Source organism: Rhinolophus ferrumequinum, chromosome 8 (genome assembly GCF_004115265.2).
Source record: "Rhinolophus ferrumequinum isolate MPI-CBG mRhiFer1 chromosome 8, mRhiFer1_v1.p, whole genome shotgun sequence".
Lineage (NCBI taxonomy): Eukaryota > Metazoa > Chordata > Mammalia > Chiroptera > Rhinolophidae > Rhinolophus > Rhinolophus ferrumequinum.
Window position 1 is genome coordinate 83,655,259 of NC_046291.1, and position 18,578 is coordinate 83,673,836.

An 18,578-nucleotide genomic window follows, 5' to 3' on the forward strand; every position below is an offset into this window, starting at 1 on the left:
TCCATTCCCTGCAACAGACACGGTGCCCTCTGGATTTGTGCAGAGGACAAGAGGACCCTACGGGTGGCCCCCCACGGACTCCCACTCTGGGGTCATGAAACTTCCCCGCAGCCTGGACAGAGGGCGAAAATACCAAGGGCCAAGTTTCTAGGCCCCTCCCCTCCCTCACCCCTACCGCGGGCCCTCCCCTCTCCTCCACTTGAGGAGATGTGGGTCGTGACTTCAACCAAGAAAACGAGATGGAGTTCCCCCAACCCACACGTGGACCATCGCTCACGCCTTACAAATCCCATCTTCAAACTCCTGACTTCTTCAAAAGCCATTTGGGCTCATGCAAGCGCTCTTCCACCTAGTTTTCAATTCCACTTTGAAATTCCTCCCACTTCTCACTTGTCCAGGACAGTATTTCTGTCTCTCCAAGCTCCCCGAAGGCAGCTATGTCTCTGCAAGTCCAGATATGGCAAGTAAGTTCATAGTAACTGGTTCTAGATGACAACGATCATTATAATAAAAATGAACAGGTTTCATCTTCAGATTTGAGACAAAGGCAAACAGCGTCACCTATTCGGTTTCACTAGCTCTTCAGAAAGGATTTTAAGTCTCCAACGAAGAATCCAACTGAACTAATGCTTGAAATCTGTCTCATGCCATCATACTAGATGCAGTCAGCCTCGTGGGATGTGAGGCGGTGAAGAGAAGAGGAAGAAGTTGCCACAGAGAGAGCCCGTTCCTGGGAGACGGGCCGGTGCAGTGCCACGGCCTATGTTCTCTCAGTTCAAATCTTCCCTCTGCCATTTACCACCTCGACCTCCATCGGCCTCAGCGGCCTCATGTGACAATGGAGTTAATAATACCGACTTGATAGTGTCGTTTCAAAGACCAGGCCGGAGCACACAGGAAGTACTCAAATATTAGGCATTATCACCATCACCTCCCCAAGGAGCTCAATCTAGTCAAAAATAGAACCAGGGAGGGGAAAAGCAAAGGCCAGCCATCTGTAAAAATTCCAACTGAGTAAGGATAACGCCAGTGTTCCCTGGGGCTCTGCTGTCTGTGAAGGCCTGACCAGGATTCTCGGGGCAGGGGTTGGGGGAGGGGGTGTCCTGAGTTATCTTGAGTACAGATGGGTTCATTCAGTACTCAGAGCTGCACAGCCAGATTTTATGAGCATATGCTGCGTATGATTTTAAGTATGAACTTATATATAGATGCTAAATATGATTTTAGAAGCACACACATTATTACATTAAAAAAATACTTTCTAAATTGGTTTATTACTGTTTCTCAATGTCATAAAAACCTTTTATAACAAAATGATACATTCTGCTTCCCACAAACACTTTACATTGTAAAATATGCTCCTAATCTGTATTTATGATATAAGACTCCACCAACAAGCTGTGCCCTGGCAGGGCCTGTTTTAAGGTCTCAATGCCATGGCTTTGCACGGACACAGAAGGTTCCACAGGGTAAATCCCATGGTCTCAGTTTGTATCAAAAATTATTCCTCAAGGATTCCAGCTGGCATGGGAAGCCACCTGGGTGCCACCTCATGTACCTGTTCTCCACGGCAGTGTAGACAGCACCAGAAAGAAGTCAAACTTCCTTCAACCGGCCCAACACACTCAATTGGCTTATTTGAATGTCATTCCCAGATTGATGAGTTTCTTCTACACCTCCATTGTAAAACAGTACTTTCTAATTTGCTTTTCTCCCCAAGAAATAGCCAGCAAGCCACACACACTTCTATTTCCTTCTACTGCCATGATTTTGCTTTGTTTGCTGTGTTTCTAAACAAGGGTTGATGTAAGGACCACAGGGTCCTCCATCCTTTTTGAGGTGTGTCTGACCCCGCCCCAGCAGTGCCAATGGGGAATGAACTGCATCCCCCAGCAGGAAGCTGGGACAGCCTCAGGGATTTGTATCCCTGAGCTAAAGGAAGACATTCAAATTCCCCTCTTCCAGGAAGCCTTCCTTGTGTTGGGGGGGTGGTGACACCCTTGGCAAGCTTCCCACACCTCTGGAGTCTCCTGGGACTGCACACCTTCTTCTGGGCTAAGGCATTGCAAGGTGGTGTGTGGGAACACCACCAGGCTTTGCACAATCCTCAGTATCCCCATATCCTGGGATTTAACAGTGCGGCTATGCCCTCCCAGCCCAACCAACTGCCGCCTGGCATGGCCGAGTACGGGTATGTCCCTTCAAGTTGTGACTGTGCTTTTGGAAGAACTTGAACTATGCCTACAAATCTTTCATCCAAAACATTGTATAAGCTATGCTTTAACAATGTTTTATTTGGGGGACGGTGGATATCATAATCAATACACTATCTCAGGGGTTCTTATAAATCTGTTCTAATCACATTCAGAAAGCCATGCCTTTCAGACCGTTACAAATTCACAAGCATTAGGTTTCCCTCTCCCTTCCAGAACCATCTTAACCCTTTTTTCACTTGAACGCAAGAATCTTGCAAGGCTTTTGTGATTCCTTTCTGCACGGGTCGTCTGGCTTCTCCCCCATGCCGTTCATCATTTGGGCACCTGAGACCCTTTATTACTACCTGGGAGACTCCTCCTTCTCTACGGAGTTCGGAGCTCGGCTTTCCCACGCCTGGATTCGCTCAATGGCTTTTGTCTACAGACAGCCTCGCTCTTCTCTCCTTTTGCTCTCAGACAGCAACTTATTTTCCCATCCCTAAACACAATGGTTCCCATATCAGTTGCCAAACTGTTAGGGCTGGAGTAAAAGTAAAAAGCCTCAAGGCGAATCACAACCACAACAGCTGTGTTTACTAAGAGGTACAAATGAACTCATTCCCCAGCATTATTAGAGCAGCTGTCAGTAATTCGGAGCCTTACAAAAGTACGCCACCCTCAGGAAGTGTGCTGGCTGCCTCAGCCTCTGGCTACGCAAGCCAGCCCTGGTGTTTGGAGGAGACCCTCTGCTGGGCGCAAGGGGCCTCTTTTCACAGTACTTTTTATATGTTTTCTTCTTACAGCTGCATTAATTTGCACTCAGCTGTTTATGCCTCTGGGAGGACTGCCAGTCACCGAAATAGACAACTGGCTGGTGGTTCTCCTGAGGGGCACCCAGAAAACTACTCTCCACCCCTCGCCCCCTCAAATTCCTCTGCAACCATCCGCGACAAGGCCTAAAATTCTACCATTCATGATTCAGACTTTTGGACCATCATCAGTGGCCTCCCTAAAGTATCAAAGTCACAACTGAAAGGATGATAGCAAGACTATCACTCACCCCTACCTTAAGGTGGATCAGTTTCTTCTAAACATCTCTAAGGCTGCTTTATCACCCATAAAACTGACATGTGCTTCATCAGGCTATGGGGAAGTGCTCTGTAACCTCTCAAATTCCTATAAAGTCTTATTTGTGTATTGGGTTAAAAGATAAGCATTCTTGAGAGAGACTTCAGTTCCTGCTGAATTAATCCTCGCATGGATTAATCTAGGTGGCTGGCTATTACCATGGAATAAGAGAGCAGGTCCTGGGGGGATGGGCCAGGGGGCTGGTAAGTTGCAGTGGGAAGCCAGGACTGGTGCCCAGAAGGCAGCCTGGCAATGCCAGGGAATTTGTGTCTTCGACAGCATGGGATGGTTGCTGGCTACATGGCAGCCATACACCATGCATGGAAAGGAGGCGATTAAGCTTTCTCTGATCTAAGAAACTTGGTGACTCCCTAGCACAGTTTGCTTTTAAATTTGCCTGTTTAAAAGCATCACCTGGAGCCTTGCTTCTTTTAATATAATTGCCAGGTTTTCTCCCCTGGAGATTCTCTTTAGATGAGGCTGAGGAGGGTCCCAGGCATCTGGATCCTGTTGGAACTTAGGATCAGGCACGTCTGCTTAAGACTGACCCAGATTCTAAAATCCAACTTAAGCTTTCCTGCCATTTCTTGGAACACAGGCTGGAAGTCATTTCAGCAAAATACCCCATAAATCAATGCTACTCCAGAGGACCACGCCAGGTTCCTGCATGGACCTACAACAGAGCTGCTGCTTGAAATCGTAGGCCTGAAAGGCTCTATCAGTGGGTTCTAAGGAGAGGTTTCTAGTCTCAGGTGGGAAGAAGTTTGAAGACTTGATTATATTATGTAAGAGCAATAAGCTGACTGACAGGCTGAAAGTCCCAGATACAGAGTCAGTTGCCATGCATTCTTGTCCACCCCAATTGCCAACCCAAAGAAGAAAACTTAGTTTCAACCACAAGACAACTTGCCAGAAGCAGCTCTGGCAGCCCATGTAAGGGTTGGGCGGTCAAGCGGAAAGTGCTCAGGGGCTGGGCACGGACCAGCAGAAAACACTGAGAGTCTAACACACTGATTTCAAGAACCTGGGGTTCCTGCTGGAGGTTTCTGCTGAAAAGGGGGCCTTGGGCTTCATCTGTGCCCACCGTTATGCCTCAGAACTAACTTGACGGACTTCCAAACAGGCCATTCAAAGGATTTAGCCCAGATGAAACCCAGAATTCATGATTCCACTCAGAAGTTCCTTCTGTAACTTTACCCTCTTCAGAGGAAATCTATTCTCTGAGAGGACAAGACAAAAATGGTGGCTTCTTCCTGGCCTCCCTAGTACAAGGTCACCAACTCAAATACCTCTGGGGGTCATGGAGGCAGTGAGAGAAGGCCCTCAAAGGACGCCATCTCTGGAACAACCCTTAACCCAGCAGTGAGGGCCCCCACGACTCAGCTCCAGCCAATCTCTGGCATGTGAGGAACGAGAGTTCAATTTGTCACACCATCTACATTTTCAAGAGAAGCCGGGAAAATTCCGGCTTTCCACATGAACCTTCCCAAATGGCAAATTTTCCAATTTAAAAAATATTTTGCTGGTTAAACAAAACTGTCTGTGAGTTAGATTTGGTCTGTGGGGTCCAAGGCTGTATCTGTTGCTTTAGGCATAAAGCTGTGCCCTGACAAAAGAACAGTCAACTGGACCACGTGTTTTCTCGATGCCACCAACCCCTGAATGCTTCTCTTCCTGGGCATGTTCCCTCCCGTCTCTCTCCCTCCTGCCCCTTCCCACGCATTCTGCAAACACAGAATCTCTGGGCTGCCCGTACAGCTCAGGCAATCCAACGTCCCCCTGGCATTAGTGACGCCAATGTCCCTGCAGCCAACAGCGATGGGAGGTTGACGGCTTCCCAGGTGGCTCACCTCATCTTTGGACAGCTGAGTTATGCTTCCTGCTATTCCTTGAAAGCTCAGCAAGTTCACTGGCAGCCTATTTTCGGTCCCTTTGAGGGTCATCCAAGACAAATCTGACTCCTCATTTGCTCGCCACCCATGCGGAGTCCCAGCCAACCCACCTGCAGTCTCGATCAAGCCTTTTTATCCTGGCCAGACATGCTAGTGTCTTCAATCAGTCTTCATAAACCAGGGCTGAGTCACCCCACATTTTACTACTTCCAATCAAAAGGTTCTAATTTGCCTAGATAATAATATTAGTAACAGCAAACTAACCTAGACATTAATGAATACCAGGCATTGTTCTAACAGATTTTTATTTATGAATTCATACGGTCTTCCTGAAAACCCTAAGTAGGTTTTTATTATTACCACCCATTTTACAGATGGGAGAACAGAGGTACAGGGAGCCCAAGGCACTTGCCTGCGATCACACAGGGAGTCATGGAAGAGCCTGGATGGAACCCTACCAGTCTGTCTCCACGGTCCATGCTCTTGGGACCCTAAGTCTCCAGGTGGGCTCACCAGTTGGTGCAGGTGAAGCAAGTGCACCAACCTACCTGAGTGTTAGCAGGGACTGGAGCACGCGAGGTGCTCAAATGGATGGCAACTACCAGCCCTTCATTCCACATGTCATGCCTCAACTGAAGGTCCATTATCAGTTTCTCGCAGCTCCCTACACAGTTAGTTGCCTCAGAGGAGGCAACCAATCCCTTAAATCTTTTTTACACACACGGATGCTAAGTCACAGCAACCCCATGTTTTCTCGGGCAGCTGCTGTTATGGACTCTGCCTGGCATGGCCCGATTCGCATCCCTCTGCCCTATTTCTGACGGCCCATAAAGTTGTCTTGTAGGCCGTGTTCTCTGTGCCCTTGCTCGTGAAAGATTCAGAGAAGGCCAAGAAATAGTTTATAGAATCACAGAACTTTGGGGAGCAAAACAAAAGAACATCCAGTCCTCTGCCTCGTTTTACAGATGAGGAAAGCGAGACCCGAGGGCAAATAAATTCCAAGGACAGGCTATCAGTGAGCAGTGTAGCTGAAATTAGAATCTGGGCACCTGCTTTCCCACCCAGGGCTCGGCCAACTGCTCCAGACCATGTCCAATCAGTGTTTCAGGCTGAACCAGAAGTATGGCCAGTCCCCACTTAACGTCGATGAAAGCTTCTTGGAAACTGTGACTTCTAGGGAAATCACATAGATTGAAACCCATTTTACCATAGGCTAATTGATGCAAACAAAAGTTAAGTTCCTATTGCATATTTCTGGTCACAAAGACATCACCATACTTTTAAGACACCCCCCCCCCCCCAAACACTTCTAATATTAAACATTGAAATAAATGTGAACTACACATACATTTAAGAAAGACGAATAAAAACAAGTGAGATCATTCTTTTCCAACCCACTAATTCCAGTTCTGGGTCATGGGTGGCTGGAGCCTGTCCCGGCAGCTCGGGACACAGGGCGGGAACCTACACTGGACAGGCCACTCACACACACATCCACTCACACACACAGCGATTCACATCACATGCATAGCTCTGGGATGTGGGAAGAACCCAGAGAACCCATAGAAAACCCATGCAGACATGGAGAGAAGGTGCCAACTCCACCCATACGGTGGGTCCAATCGGAAATGGATTTTTCTTTCTCATTAACGTCATAGCAAAAGGAAGTTGAACGAAACGACGTTATTCGAGGACCTGCTGTACGACAAGGAGAATGTGTTCTTTTTACCAATGGACAAGTAAAACCTCAGTGGGTTTAAGATAACAGCAGAAAGCTCTCTGAAACAGGGAACAGACCACTAAGCTGAGGAGACAGAAAAAAAGGCTGTCCCAGGGTTCTCTAAGTTCAGTGATCATTCATGTACATCAAACACATTTGCTCATCAAACACTGATGTGCCTACGACGAATGCCACTGAGGTAAGATTACAGTCAATATGCAACCAACACTATTTTTGAAAAATCCTCAGGTCCCCTGGACTGTAGTCCTTGGAACCTTAAAAGCTAGCGATTCACTTCTGATGCTCCTCTTTGCATTTGGTTTCTCTTCTCTGCTCCCCAACCCAACTTGCACCTGAATTTGGGGGAAAGGTTCCACAATGTGACTGCACTTTATGAGGTGCCAGGAACTGAGCCAGGCACAAAGACATGCCCAGGTGACTGAAGCTTAGTGCCTGTGCCCTGGAGGGGCTTCGTCTCCTGGCACACACACCTAACTCCCTGAGGAAAAGCCAAGTGTTCTCTGCCTCTGGCAGGTGTGGTCTCAAGGGACAGTGGCAAGCTCTTTTCTGATGGACCTTTTCCCCAAGGGGAATAAACTGGGGGAGAGATTTGGAATGCTCTCTTGGTTGGAACCAGAACCAAGAGCGGAATCACATTAGATTTTCCAGCAAATTCAACAAAACTGATTCCAATTTTGTTATTTCAGAATGTAAGCCAATTTGACTGAAGGTAGATTTAAATTTATCTGGTTGATCTCTACATTAGCTGGGAAGAAAAGTCTGGCCGAGTAGATTAAAGCACAAACAGGACGACAAGATTTAACCTACTTAGAAAAAGGTGTTCTTTTCAAGGATTTCAGTACATTCTTTAATTACAAAGGTCTTTGGTGGTGCATTAAAACAATATGTAACTAAGAGACCAGTTAATTCCTATTGCGAAATAAAATGGCATTTCTCCAAACTACTCCCATTTCCAATTTTACATTAATTTAAACTAAGCCCAAGTCAACCAAATTAGTGGGCTAGATAATTACATAGATTTTCGAATGGGAGTCTGTCTTGGACTCAGAGATCACCTAGGCTAGAAATATTCAAGATTTATTTCTGGTTGTTTAAAGAAGTTGAACACTTTCCCCAGTGAACTCTGACTGGACATCCAAACCTATACCACAGATCGATCAGTCGCTATGGTCGGTGGGACCCATACTGGGTGGCCGCCCCCGACTTCCCATTGTAGCTGGGTCCTGGCCAGGGCTCCAAAGAATGGAGGTGAATAATTATTGATCTCACCCAGGGGTTAGCAAACTTTTTCTGTAAAGGGACAGATAGCAAATATTTTAGTCTTTATGGGAATACAAGCCATCCAAGAGCTCACAGTCTAGTAATTAAGACTGCCAAAAAAAAAAAGAAGTGATCATAAAATGTTTAAAATTACATAAAAGGAAGAAAGAGGGTGCTGTGATAGAGAACAGGAGGGGTGACAACTGGTTGAAGGCACACGTGTGGGAGCGGGTGGCCCTAGGAGGCTAGGGTTGGAGCAAGGCTGGGCGGGTAGCAGCAGTTACAGAGGACTGGCCGAGCCCCTGGGTGGAGGGAGTGGCACGTGGGACCCTGGGTAGCCAGAGCCCAGGTGGGTTCAGAGCAGATGTGGCTTGCTCACAGCCAACCTCATTACGCCACCCTACTGAGACCGGATTTCATCATAAATGCACCGTGCTGTTAAGTTCAAAATGAAGACATTGGGGGGTTTTGAGAAAAGGAGTAACACGATCCAATTTACATTTTAAAAAATATCTCTCTTGTTGCTTCTGTGTGGAGAATGGATTAAGAAGGGCAGGAAATTAGGGATGGAGAGAAGGGCAAGATTGCATCACATTTCTGGAAGGCCGGCTGCCCGACTTTTTAAGTCTGTGGGTATGGGACTACAAGTCATTTTAGGGGATGCTTCAAAGCCACACAGTCTTTGATGTCTAGATAAAACGGAACCTTCCAAATTCAGTTGACACTGGCTGACTGCAGTTGCCGCCAGGCAGGCTAGGGCTGGGGCAAGCCAGGCCCTTGGAGTCTGACGCCTGGAACAATTTGAATTGCTCAAATCAGGCCTATTTACTCTTTGCAGAACTGGCTGCAAGGCTGTTGCTGACTTCCCTACTTGTGTGATGAGCAGCAGCCAGGGGCAACGCTTTTTTACCTGTTATACCAACGTTTGCCCAGGGCCCCTGCCGCACACGGAGGTCACGCATGTAGACCTCGCTTCCTGGCTTTGGAATGCTGCTCTAAACACGGACTCACCCTCCAGGATGGGGCAGAGGAACAGCTCCCCAAGCAAGTGGTAGCCGGGAGACAAGAGTCCAAGAAGGGACATCAGAACCCTGATCCTGTGTCTGGACTTGCCATGTCACGTGCTGTGAGGACGTTGGCCAAGTCACTCCATCTCCTTGGGTCAGCTCATCTATACACCAGGATGGCGAAGGAGGATAACAGCTGCCCTCGCTTCCTCAGAAGGAATGCGCGTGCACCTCCTTCAGGGATAGCTGTGGAGGTTCAGAGAAGTGTAAACACACTAACATAAGGCCTTCATTTATTATCAATGTGTTAGTTATTGAATAAGCAGTAGCTTTGCTTAATGCTTACTAAGAGAGGCCAGGCTCAGGGCCTGGGGCTTTGTTTTTAGAGATTTTAGCAAAATCACACTTCATGTTTCCATGTACGGCTTATCCATCAGCCTCAATCATACAGAGCGTAATCAAGAACTTCAAAACAAGCTAAAAAAACCTCTGATCCGTGCCAGGGGCTGTTGGCCAAATGTGTCCTACAAGACAGACTGGGTTTATCTGAGACTTGGTGTAGTTCAGGGGTCTTATTCTATAAAAATTCAGATAATAAATGTTTCAGGCTTTGCCAGTCAGACAGTCTGTCACAACTATTCAACGCTGCCATTTTAGTGCAAAAGCAGTCACAGACAATGAACAAATGTAGCTGTGTTCCAATAAAACTTTATTTACAAAAACAGACAGCAGGCTAGATCTGGCTTGAGGGCCAGAGTTTGCCAACCGCTGACACAGTTTAGAAAATGGAATCTGAATATCTTTGGGCTGGCTTGTATTTGCCCGTTCCTCACAGGCTCTCTCCGTCAGTTCTCACTGTTTCCCATCTGGCCCGACTAATGATATTAATAATAGCACCAAACATTCATTCAGACTTACTGTGTGTGAGGGCCTGCTCTAAGCACTTTGTGTATATTAACTCATATAATCTCTACAGAACCCCTATTATCACCTCCATGAAAAACGAGGCCAAGTGAAGTAACTTGCCTAAGATCAGGCGACTGGTGGCAGAGGCAGGATTTGAACCCGGCTACCTGGCTCTGAGTCTGTGTTCTTGACCACTACACATACGGCCCAGGAAGTACCAACTGAACAAATCAGGACAGCAGATGACGAGAAGACACTGCACTTCTCACGTGCTCCCAGAGTCCGTTGATTACTATAGGTTTTCCCCAAACTAAGGCTGGGCACCAGAGCCTAGAAGTAGCAAGGTTTGCAAATGAGCTTAGTAGGAAGTGAGATATTGTGTGTGTCTGTGTGTGTGTGTGTGTGTGTGTGTGTGTGTGTGTGTGTGTCTGGAATCAGGCACTAACAGTAGCAAAAAGAAACATGTAACATGATAGCTGGCAGAGTGACAAGAGTAGCAGGAAGGCAAAAGTACAGGAAAAGGAATTTCTTATTCACTGATTGTGCCGCAACGCTGTGCCAAGCACTCTACACCATCCTAAACACCCCAGGGCCTTGTAACAAGGAGCACATGCGCATCACCTGGGTGCCTGTGAGAGCTGCAAGGTCTTGGCCCCACCCCAGAAGGCTTGAATCAGAATCAGCATTTGAACGAGACCCAAGGAATCCGCACACACGGAGGCTCTGTGCTAGTTGTTACTGCTCCCATTTCACAAGTCAGGAGCCTAGGGCTCAACACAGTTAACTGCGTCACAGGCTGGTGAGTTGCAGGACCACATCGGAACCCCAGCTTGAGGTTCCCAGGCTATGCTTATTCCCTGAGGTGCTCAACGCCAGGCCTTCAGGGCGTTTACCTTAGCAATACTCCTGTGCGGTAAGTAATTAGGACATCCTGGTGGGATGGTGAATATGTAAAATGCTGACCCTGCACCCTCAACAGAAGATTCAGTTAGGCTCAGGATACTGGTTTTAAACAAACATGGAAATAAATAACACAGTTAAGCAAGACTTCAACTACTCTTAATTTCCACAATTTTCACAATCTTGTATTTTGACAAAATTCAGTGATTTTTCATTCCCTGATGTTGAAGGACCTTGCATTTGGCCACGCAAGACAGAGTTCTCTTCTACCCCGCACATGTGTTAGCCGACGCCAATGATCAGCCTGGCCCAGAGGTAGAAGGTAAGCGCCTAGAATAGTGGGTTCTTGGGATGAGAAAGAAATCTGTGCGTGGCATTGGGCTGCAGGCCATCTCACGGATGCTAAGGGTCTTGAGCAGAGAGAGGCTTCCGGAGTGTCTGGGATTCTGGAGACAGACAGCAAGGTCCCCTCATTCTCACTCACCATGTGTCACATCAGGACAAGATCACAGGGTACCTCAGCCACGAACTGGGGGCTGATGGCGGGGGGCAAGGAGGTAGCCTGTTCCTCCTTAGCCTCTATATTTAAAAGACTGTTTCTTGCTAGGTATTTGGAATGCAGGGAAGACCTATATATTTTAGTAGATATCCTTCACATGACTATAAGGAACAGAAACCACTCAGGATACTGCAAGGGAGCAGAGTGTAATAAAAAAGCAAAAGGATCTGGAAAAAGAAAGCATCTGGGAACTCCAGCAGCTACCTGTGCTCTCTTCCCAAGCTGCACGGGTTATATCTATCTATCTGTCTGGGGAGCAAACGGGACAAGGGATGGGAAAAACAACTGCCAAAACTTCCTGCTAGCCTACGTCGGTGTCGAATACAGCTCTGGGAATTTGGATGCAGTAACATCACACTTAAAAGGCGCATCTGTTTTCTGTGCACATTTACTAGATACCATGGGCTGAGGACATTTTGGAAAAAGAAGCTGAAGTCTCACATCCTGTGCTATGTTCCAAAGTCTGAGAAGATGTCCTGAATTTATGTGAAAACTTTATAGTACTTTTCATCGTTTCGTGCCTTTTTCATCCAAGAATGCTGGGTAATGCTGATGTAATAAGATTGAAATAACAGCCCAGATTTTTGGTATTCAGACAAGACTAGTGTAGACAGACTGCCACTCAGTTTTCTGTACCAGTCGGGCAACGCACAGCACTTGAAAGGTTGGGTCATTTGCGGAATTTCAGAAGAATTTCCAAATCACACCCCAAATCACATGGTTAACACTGTTGGGATTCTGACTGGCGTCCAGAAATCATCTTTTTAGTGGCGGCACTATTTTATCCAAAAAAAAAAAAAAAAAAAAAAAAAGGTGACCAAAAACTTTCAGAACCAATTCATTGTTTTGTTTTTCTAGGAAAACTGAAAAAGCTGCCAGAGGCACCTAGAAGCTGCACTTGGTTCCAAAACAGACATGGTATCATTTCAAGATCAAGTCCATAGAGATATGCAAACAATTTGCTGTGAGCACATGTGGAGGGCAGAGGCAGTTACCCTTTAAGAGCCCATGTCTTCTTAAAACCAGTGCCACGAGCCATTCATTTTACAATTGAGCTGAGAATGAGAACACCCAACATGTCCTTTTAACCCAAGTTGGGCTAAAAGTCGTTTGAAAAATGCTCTGTCACATTCTGATACAAAGATGTATCAATTCATGAGAACATCTTAAATAACCATGTATAACCTAGACTGACTTTATTTTACTTGAGAGGAGCAAGTGTGGAATAATATGGGTAGGAAGTAAACCTTATTTGCCAGCTCAGGTTCGTCAGTCTCAGCACTACTGATATTTGGCGCCAGATAATTCTTTGTCATGGGGCTGTCCTGTGCACTGTTCAATGTTTAGCACCATCCCACCTCCACCGCCCACTAGATGCTAGCAGCATGACAACCACAATTGTCTCCAGACAATGCCACATGTCCCCTGGGGGAGTGAAACTGCCCCCAGTTGAGAACCACTGTTCTCAAGGAAGATGGAATTCTAGCTGTTTATAGCAAAGACAGTTATCTGGCATTTGATCAGCTTCCCTGGAAACAGGCTGATTTCATTGTTTCTGGGCATAGTTAGCATTTTAGAACTGATGAGAGGGAAGCACTGCTTTTCCTTTTTTTGAACATGGGGCCAGGAAACCACTAGCAGGGAATTCTTATCCCGTACGTCACATGCGCTCCCTCACTGGGCCGATTTCTAACTTCCTCAATAAGGGAGACTTGGTAACATGAGACCACAGGTCCTGACCATTCCAGAAAGTGATGAAATTTTATGTTTAGAAAGAGGCGTGTTTTGAACTCTTGGAGTCTGTTCTGGCCTACACAAACATGTCCTCAGAAATGATTACGATGGTTGCATACTTCCCACATAGAAAGATTTGCAAGTCGTGCCCGCAGGTCACCCCCCAATCGGCTCCTCTGTTTTGCCTGCCCCCAGATGTGCTCTGGACATCATCCAGGAGGACCAAGGGGCCCTTTAGGGGTGTTGGTTCTTCTAGCAACCCAACATTCCAACGCTTTTGAAAAACGGGCCTGTCTGTGGCCAAGAATGTTGTTTTGTCCAAGATCTCCCGAGCAAACTGCCCGCAGCCAGCCCGGCAGGCATTTCCCCTTCCTGGTTAGTTGGGTGCTGACCACTGTGAATACTGACTACAGCCAAGAGGATGCGAAGGCCATTGCACTCCCCAGACAAAGGCAGCTGCCTCTCCTCATCCCCCATTTCCCAGGAGGCAGAGGGAAAGAGCCACTTGGCAAAGGGTCTCTCTGTGCAGTGCCTTGTTCCAGAAAGATGTCCGGCCCTTACAGAAACCGGGCATTCGGGGGTAAGGACAGGATGTGGAAGAAGCTGCTGTAATGTGTTACTTCCAACATGCAAAGAGTGAAGGGCTTTGTTGGGCAGCCACTGTACGGATGAGCAGGTACAGCCTTTATTAGATACCCAAATGCTGAGCAACCAAACACTCACATATTCTTGTTTACTTCTAAGCAGATCCTATTAAGCTCTGGGTACTTGGCGTGATTACTCCCTGAATCAAAGTTAAATTAAATTATCTAACAAGCGTCTTTTCAGAGAGAGAGAGAGAGAGAGAGAGAGAGAGAGAGAGAGGCAGGCACACAGACTGACTCACCTTCCAGAAGCTGTCCACTTTGCCATACACAAGGGACTGGTTCTGCCTTTTGATTTCGTTAATGTGATGGATGTCGCTGGAGTTCAGGTGCTGCTCCACAACAAACCCCAGGAAGCTGTTGTCTGGGGTGTGAGCTGAGGTGGAAAGGAAAGGACAGGGCAGTTAGGATTTCATCAGCAAGAAGAGACAAGTACCAGGTTATTACACGCCATCTCGCACATAATGAGATGTTTTCATGTTACCCTGTGCTTTCCTACCTGGGAAGGGTGAGGGATTGCCTGCTCCCACATATGCCCAGCAAAACCTTCACAATGGAATAATTCTCTTCAGGATGGATTAACCTGAACCGAATCCTGAGCCAAATCCTACTTTTTTTTTTTTTTAAGTGGAAAACACATCTGTCTAAAAAGCATTCTGCTGTGTGCTCGCCTCCTTCTTCAGAACAAGACGACTTGTCTCCCGACAGGAATGCCCTCCTCTGGGTTTTACCTACCAATAACCAATCTGTAGAGAGCAGGGCTGAATCAATGATCCTCAGTAGGGGTGGGGTTGCTGTCGGTGAGCCCCACAGAATCTGATCTGATTCCAGCTATAGTCACCCCCCCGCCCCCCGCAGTGGGTAAAAGGGGACTTGGAGGCAAAACCGAGCAACATCACCCCAACCGTGCACCTCTTCTAAGCATTACTACTGGAAGACGCAGTTATGGGGCTGGCTATATCGAACGGATGGATGAAACGACGTAAGAATGAAACATGGAGTTTACTGGGATGTAACCCGCCCCAAAAAGCCATCTACTGCAAAGAACCGTGTCCGGTCTACAGTGTAAACTACTCGGGAAAAGAAAAGGCATTTATTTTTCTCTGTATCTCATCGTCTGAGTTCTAACACTTCTCTGTGTTAACATTTGACCAAGGGGGAAAGCAGCCCCATACCCTCCTCAAACATTTGTCTCTTGTGCCTATAATTTTAAAAGACATTTCACCAGAAGGCAACAATCAGAAAACAATTCTCTCTTGATGAAACAGAGACCCCCCTCTCCTACCCATTCATTCTGTCCAGAGAAATCCGGTTTTTAGACTATGACCCTGCAGATGCCCCCACAATATTAAAAGAAGCAACTGCTCGGCTTGACTCTGACCTAAACAGAACAGCTATAAATAGTTTAAATGGAGAGCTACTTGACATTCAGTAAAATCCACACAGTGCATATTCATTCAACACAACCATATTCATTCACAGGTGGGTGGTCAACAAACGAAGGGAATTGGCCCCTTTGTGTGGTTCTGGTTTTCTCAGGACTCCGACGCCCTTTCCAGGCAAGAAGCCAGCGCAGAAGCCCTTTGCGATCGGCAGGGGCGGGCCTGCAGCAAAGGCCCAGGAACCTGAAACCCCAGCCCCTGCTCTCCAACACCCCGAGTGAAGACGAAGGAGGGGACACTGGCGGAAAGCCCTGCACTGTGGAGATGAACGAGCTGCATAAACACTGTGTTATCACCATCCAGTCTCCCAGGCTTTCGCCGAATGGGAGTGACAGAACGAGGAGATAATAGGGTTGTGACTGGGGACTTGTGTTAGGTCTCGTCAATCTGTTATTTCATTTCTACATTTTTGAACAAGTGCCCAGAGGCAATGGCACTGGCTGCACTTGGCTGGAAAGTAAATTACTGAATAAATTCTACTGCCAACGAGAGGCAATCCTTGCTTTTTTTAAAAAAAAAATTTCTGAGGAGTTGGGCTGGGGGAGGGGACTTGAAAGCATAAGGGTGGGGCGGGGGTCTACCTGCATGCTACGTGTCAACAACGCAGCTTTAAGTATTTCTTTGTAAGGGTTGATTTATTGTAAAAATTTTGAAATAGGATCTGACACTTTTGAGATCGTGTTTTTTATTTTCAGATAATTTATGTGGTGACTCAAGCTTCATGTTTCGATATCTGTCTCTGCAATTCAGTGATCTAGTCCCTATGTAGGCACTTAAAAAGAAATAATCTAGCATCTATAACACTTAATAGGTATTATTTCATGTTATAATACACTCAGGTGTAGTCGAAAATAAAATAATCATCAAACTCAAAAAAGAAAAAACACTTATATATGTATATATTTTTGTGTGTGTCAAAGATTCACATAGTTTATAGTTTGAATAGTGAGGAGGGGGAATGAAAAATATTTTCAAACACTTGTGAGAAGTGGCAGGCTTCTGTTGCACTATAACTATAATTTGGTATTCAGTCAACTTGCACACTGTAGGAAGAATGAATTACGCATACAAGCTCTACCTCTATCTAAGTTTTCATCCGAACACTTTACTTCAACTCCTCTCTCTCGTCTGGAGATGTTAACTTGAGACTTGACAACCTGCAAGTGCAGTGGAAGGGCCTCAGATGAGCCTGAAGGAGAAATACTGGCAGTGCTAACTACTGACAGCGCCATATTTCATGAGCACTGGTCAGACCCTCCAGGTTTCTTCTGGTAATGCTGAAACCTGTCATGGGACACTCAGTGTTGGCAACAGAGGGGTTGCTCAGCTGCGACTCACCCAACAGCTGATTTGGAAGACCTGTGTTTACTTCCAAGGAGCCGGCCTGCAGCTGTGTACCTGCTTGGCGACATCCTAAAATTATGATAAACCAAAATCCACAAGTACAGGCTGATGCTATCTGAAATGACCTTTCTGGGGAGACCTACTACCTTTACACCAGGCTTTGTCTTTTGCTCCGCCTTAAGATGGGGAACACAGACATTAGGGGTGTCCTGTCAGAAGGGTTTCAAAGAGAAGATATTTACATTTCAAGGCAAATCAAAGAAATCCATCACAATGGGACACAGGAAATCCTGTACTTTTGGAAATCACTTCGTCCCAAGAGATAAACAAATGTGTCTTTAAAAAATGGCTGATATGTCAGTTCTGACTATGTGCTGAGTTCTGTGCTAAGTGGTTTACAGTGAATGTTTCATTTTTATCTTCATGACAACCTCATATTAATAACGTTTGCATGGATGAAAACACACACACACACACACACACACACACACACACACACACACAGAGTTACTTAAACTACCCATGTCTACACGCTACAGCATTAGGATTCAGAGATAGAACAGCTGGTTCCAGAGCCCACGCTCCTAAAAGCACTTCGAATATACAGCCTCATAGTCCAAATAATTTATTTTCTGGGCTCTGTGAACTATACTAGTAAACATACTTCAGAAGGAAACGTTGTAAGGTAGACCAAAATACACATGAAAGACCCGGGGCGGGGAGTGGAAAAAAAGAAAAAAAAATATATATATATATACAGTATTACCTCAGTTTCTTGAACAACTTATGCTATATGCATGTGGGAGACCAAGCTGATTTTTTTTTACATGCTACAAACTGGAGGGGATTTGCTAAACATTAACAATGGTCTTAAAATAATGTAGGACAAATACTTTTATTAAAAGGAAAGCATTATATTAAGCACTTTGGAAGTGCTTATTTACAAATGACTACAAATCAGAGGATGAGCTTCCTCAGCAGATTACAGCAAGGACTTCTTTTAAGAACAGTTTAGCTTGAATAATTCAGTGACAAACAGTTTAGAGCACGCTACATACCAGGTTACATGCTAGGTATTGAGGGAGTACAACATAAAGATGAGTTTCGGCCCTCACAGAGTTTACCAACTACTTAACAAATGAGGTATACATTATATGTACCCAGCAGTAAAAAGATCCTCTTTTAAAATGTAATTCAAAATTTTTCTTCAGTCAAATAGACCCTTCTTTCAATTGCATAAACCTCTGAGGTCTGTTTTTCTACCACTAAGTTCTAAGCATCTCTAAGTGCAAATATTTGTTTTAACAGGTTGTCTGCTGGCGTTTAACTACAGCTGGGCCCTATAGTGTTGGTCCCCACTGCCACCACATCACCAAAGGGCAGAAACCCCAGAGCCAGCCTGGGCTTCTCCCTCAGCTTGTCAATCACCACGTCCTGAGGCTGTCAGCTTCTCAAAATACCTCAACTCCTTCCCTCCTCTCTTCACCTTTCTTAGTTCTGGCTTCATCAATTCTTATCAAGACTTCTGCAATAGACACATTTTCTTTCCCTAAATAGAAATAGGGTATTTTTGTTGCTGTTTTTTTATTTCCTGATTATAATAGAAAAAGATCCTTGGTGATCTTTTAAACTTTTCTCAGAGAACAGAGCAAGATATAAGGAAAATAATGATGTCATCCGTCATTTCACCATTTAGAAATAACCACTATTAATGGGTTTTTTTGTTTCCCCCTAGATTTATGGATCTTTTTTATCCTCAAACAAAATTGGATCCTACAATACCTACTCTTTGGGGAACTTTGTTCACTTACACAATGTGCCACAGG

At 45.7% G+C, this 18,578-nt stretch overlaps 1 protein-coding gene across 1 annotated transcript in view; it reads right to left on the reverse strand.

Annotated features, from left to right (window-relative positions):
* Positions 1-18,578, reverse strand: part of MGAT5 (alpha-1,6-mannosylglycoprotein 6-beta-N-acetylglucosaminyltransferase) — a 332,082-nt gene that overhangs the window by 68,005 nt on the left and 245,499 nt on the right. Inside the window, 1 exon segment of the mRNA XM_033112421.1 lies at positions 14,209-14,342. Coding sequence (XP_032968312.1) covers positions 14,209-14,342 — 134 coding nt within the window.